This window comes from Oncorhynchus masou, unplaced genomic scaffold (genome assembly GCF_036934945.1).
Source record: "Oncorhynchus masou masou isolate Uvic2021 unplaced genomic scaffold, UVic_Omas_1.1 unplaced_scaffold_5461, whole genome shotgun sequence".
Taxonomy (NCBI): Eukaryota; Metazoa; Chordata; class Actinopteri; order Salmoniformes; family Salmonidae; genus Oncorhynchus; species Oncorhynchus masou.
Genome location: NW_027011877.1, coordinates 9,848 through 15,000, shown reverse-complemented (window position 1 = coordinate 15,000; position 5,153 = coordinate 9,848). Strand labels below are relative to the sequence as shown.

Below are 5,153 nucleotides of genomic sequence, written 5' to 3'. Positions count from 1 at the left end.
GAGAGAGGGGCGAGCGAGAGGAGAGAGAGGGGCGAGCGAGGAGGAGAGAGCGGGGCGAGCGAGAGGAGAGAGCGGCTGTTAGCGAGAGGAGAGAGAGCGGGGCGAGCGAGAGGAGAGAGGGGCGAGCGAGAGAGAAAAGCGGGGCGAGCGAGAGGAGAGAGGGGCGAGCGAGAGAGAGAGAGGGGCGAGCGAGAGGAGAGAGGGGCGAGCGAGAGGGAGAGAGGGGCGAGCGAGAGAGAGAGAGGCGAGCGAGAGGAGGGGGCGAGAGAGAGAGCAGCGAGGAGAGAGAGGGGGGCGAGCGAAGGAAGAGGGGGGCGAGAGAGAGGAGGGGCGAGAGAGTGAGGCGAGAGAGAGAGATGGGCCAGAGAGAGAGAGGGGGCGAGAGAGAGAGGCAAGCGAGAGAGAAGAGAGATAGTTATTCAACACATGCACAGACAGGCAACTATAATAAACTACATGCTCAGGCACCAGCCACTGTTAATACAGGCATTTACAGCCACACACAACGAGATTGAAGCGAATATTCAGGGGCGAGAAAATCCAGAGCAGAACAGTAATGAAGCAGTTAAAACAAGAGGAACTCTCAATGGAGCAATACACACACACACACTAGGCATGCTCTCGAGCGAAGAGACCGGGCGCAGAAGGAGGAGCTCTCTCTCACACACACACACAGCACACACACGAGGCATGCGAGACACACGAGGCATGCTCTCCACACACACAGAGAGCGGGGCGACACACACAGAGACAAGGCATGCTCTCTATTCAACACACACACACACACACAGACAAGGCATGCTCTCTCACACAGCCACTGTTAATAGGCAGAGCATTTACAGCCACACACAACTCACATGCTCTCTCTTCCCAGAATACAGGGGCATGCTCTCTCTCTCACACAGACAGTAATAGGCATGCTTCTCTCAACACACACACTCAGGAGATGCTCTCTCACATACACACACTAGGCATGCTCTCTCACATACACACACACACACACTGGGCATGCTCTCTCTCACACACACTAGGCATGCTCTCTCATGCACACACACACTAGAGCATGCTCTCTCACACACACACACACTAGGCATGCTCTCTCTCTCACACACACACGGCATGCTCACTCACACACACAGAGGCATGCTCTCTCTCTCACACACACACACACTAGGCATGCTCTCTCTCACACACACACACACACACACTAGGCATGCTCTCTCTCCTCACACACACACTAGGCATGCTCACACTCACACACACACACACACTAGGCATGCAGCCTCTCTCACACACAGGCATTCTCTCTCACACACACACACTAGGCATGCTCTCTCACACACACACACAGGGTTGAGAAATCCACACACACACACTAGGCATGCTCTCTCACTAAACACACAGTGCACACTAGGCACGAGGATCTCTCTCTCACACACACTAGGCATGCTCTCTCTCACACACACACACACACACACGAGGCATGCTCTCTCTCACACACACACACACTAGGCATGAGCTCTCTCTCTCTCACACACACACACACACACACTCACACACACTCATGCTCTCTCTCACACACACACACTCGGCATGCTCTCTCTCACACACACTAGGAATTCTCTCTCACACACACACACTAGGCATGCTCTCTCACTCACACACACACACACACACACACACTAGGCATGCACTCTCCCTCTCTCACACACACACACTAGGCATGCTCTCTCTCACACACACACACTAGGCATGCTCTCTCTCACACACACACTAGGCATGCTCTCTCTCACACACACACTAGGCATGCTCTCTCTCACACACACACTAGGCATGCTCTCACTCACACACACACACTAGGCATGCTCTCTCTGCATACACACACTAGGCATGCTCTCTCACACATACACACACACTAGGCATGCTCTCTCTCTCAGACACACACACTAGGCATGCTCTCTCTCTCACACACACTAGGCATGCTCTCTCTCTCTCACACACACACTAGGCATGCTCTCTCACACACACACACTAGGCATGCTCTCTCTCACACACACACACACACTAGGCATGCTCTCTCACTCTCACACACACACTAGGCATGCTCTCTCACACACACACACTAGGCATGCTCTCTCTCACACACACACTGCATGCTCTCTCTCACACACACACTAGGCATGCTCTCTCTCACACACACACACTAGGCATGCTCTCTCTCACACACACACTAGGCACTCTCTCTCACACACACAGGCATGCTCTCTCTCTCACACACACACTAGGCATGCTCTCTCACACACACACTAGGCATGCTCTCTCTCACACACACACAGACTAGGCATGCTCTCTCACACACACACTAGGCATGCTCTCTCTCACACACACACTAGGCATGCTCTCTCACTCACACACACACTAGGCATGCTCTCTCTCTCACACACACACACAGGCATGCTCTCTCTCACACACACACACTAGGCATGCTCTCTCACTCTCACACACACTGGGCATGCTCTCTCACACACACACAAACACATGCTCACACACACTAGGCATGCTCTCTCTCACACACACACTAGGCATGCTCTCTCTCTCACACACACACTAGGCATGCTCTAGGCATGCTCTCACTCTCACACACACACTAGGCATGCTCTCTCTCTCACACACTAGGCATGCTCTCTCTCTCACACACTAGGCATGCTCTCTCTCACACACACACTAGGCATGCTCTCTCTCTCACACACACACTAGGCATGCTCTCTCTCACACACACACACTAGGCATGCTCTCTCTCACACACACACACACTAGGCATGCGCTCTCTCTCTCTCACTCTCACACACACTAGGCATGCTCTCTCTCACACACACACTAGGCATGCGCTCTCTCTCATACACACTAGGCATGCTCTCTCACACACACACACTAGGCATGCTCTCTCACACACACACACACACTAGGCATGCTCTCTCTCTCACACACACACACTAGGCATGCTCTCTCTCACACACACACACACACACACACGCTAGGCATGCTCTCTCTCTCACACACACTAGGCACACACACTAGGCATGCTCATGCTCACTCTCTCACACACACACACACTAGGCATGCTCTCTCTCACACACACACACTTGGCATGCTCTCTCTCTCACACACACACTAGGCATGCTCTCTCTCACACACACACTAGGCATGCTCTCTCACACACACACACACTAGGCATGCTCTCTCTCTCACACACACACTAGGCATGCTCCCTCTCACACACACATGCTCTCTCTCACACTAGGCATGCTCTCTCTCTCACACACACTAGGCATGCTCTCTCTCTCACACACACACTAGGCATGCTCTCTCTCTCACACACACAAACTAGGCATGCTCTCTCTCACACACACACACTAGGCATGCTCTCTCTCACACACACACTAGGCATGCTCTCTCTCCCACACACACACACTACGCTAGGCATGTGATCCTCTCACACACACTAGGCATGCTCTCTCTCACACACACTAGGCATGCTCTCTCTCACACACACACACACTAGGCATGCTCTCTCTCACACACACACACTAGGCATGCTCTCTCTCTCACACACACACGCTAGTTATGCTCTCTCTCACACACACACACACTAGGCATGCTCTCTCTCACACACACACTAGGCATGCTCTCTCTCTCACACACACGCTAGGCATGCTCTCTCTCTCACACACACGTTAGGCATGCTCTCTCTCTCACACACACGCACACTAGGCATGCTCTCTCTCTCACACACGCTAGGCATGCTCTCTCTCTCACACACACGCTAGGCATTTCTCTCTCTCACACACACGCTAGGCATGCCTCTCTCACACACACTAGGCATGCTCTCTCTCTCACACACACACGCTAGGCTCTCTCTCTCACACACACACTAGGCATGCTCTCTCTCACACACACACTAGGCATGCTCTCTCTCTAGGTATGCACACACACACACTAGGCATGCTCTCTCTCTCTCACACACACACTAGGCATGCTCTCTCTCTCTCTCACACACACACTAGGCATGCTCTCTCTCTCTCAAACACACAAGGCAGTTTATTCAGCATAAAATGTCAGTGTCTCTCTTACCTTGTGGCGTTTGTTTGGGTTGGTAGCGAATGGTTCAAAGATACACACTGTGTTCCCATAGGACGCGCAATCTAAGCAAAGTAACGTTCAATATCCCAACATTAATCGGTAGTTTTACACACCAGGGTTAATGGTGCAGTCAAAAGAGAGGAGGAGGAGGAGAGAGGAGAGGAGGAGGGAGGAGGGGACAGAAGAGACAAGGGGAGAAGAGAACAGAACTGCATTTGTCATCACAACATTATTGTAACTGCGTTTGTGTGTGTCTTACCCTGCCCAGTTGGTGGGAGCACTCAACACAGCCCACCTGGATGTTGCCATTTTGAGCCCCAGGGATGATCTGAACACACTCAAAATCACTGGCCAAGATCACTATATCACAGCCTGAACCATAGGCCTGGGAGAGGGGAGAGAAACACACAGACAGACAATTCAGTCAATCCAACACAATGCAAGACAACAGCAGCCTGGTCCCACATCTGATTGTGCCATATTACCAATTTGCTGAGACAATTTTAAAAATGTTTTTAATTTAACCTTTATTTAACTAGTCAAGTAATTTAAGAACAAATTATTATTTACAAAGACTCCTACCCCGGCCAAACCTTAAACCGGACTACGCTGGGCAATTGTGCGCCACCCTATGGGACTCCCAATCACGGCCTTTTTGTGATACAGCCTGGAATCGAACCAGGACCTGTAGTGATGCCTCTAGCACTGAGATGCAGTGCCTTAGACCACTGCACCACTCGGGAGCAATGACCAGTAGAGCTGAAAGGACAGCACAAACAGATCTGGGACCAGGTTACATATACAGTCCACTCCTCCTGGTAGGTAAATATACCTACTGAGACTGTCTGGTGAACTGCACTGTAGTCAAACAGATCTGGGATCAGGCTACATATACAGTCCACTCCTCCTGGTAGGTAAATATACCTACTGAGACTGTCTGGTGAACTGCACTGTAGTCAAACAGATCTGGGATCAGGCTACATATACAGTCCACTCCTCCTGGTAGGTAAATA

General features: G+C 51.5%; 1 protein-coding gene across 1 annotated transcript in view; it reads right to left on the bottom strand.

Moving 5' to 3' along the window:
• Positions 1-4,191, bottom strand: part of LOC135536028 (dmX-like protein 2) — a 9,056-nt gene extending 4,865 nt beyond the window's left edge. Inside the window, exon 1 of the mRNA XM_064962421.1 lies at positions 4,132-4,191. Coding sequence (XP_064818493.1) covers positions 4,132-4,190 — 59 coding nt within the window. The 5' untranslated portion in view covers position 4,191. The remainder of the gene's footprint in view (positions 1-4,131) is intronic.
• Positions 4,192-5,153: the final 962 nt, after the last annotated feature.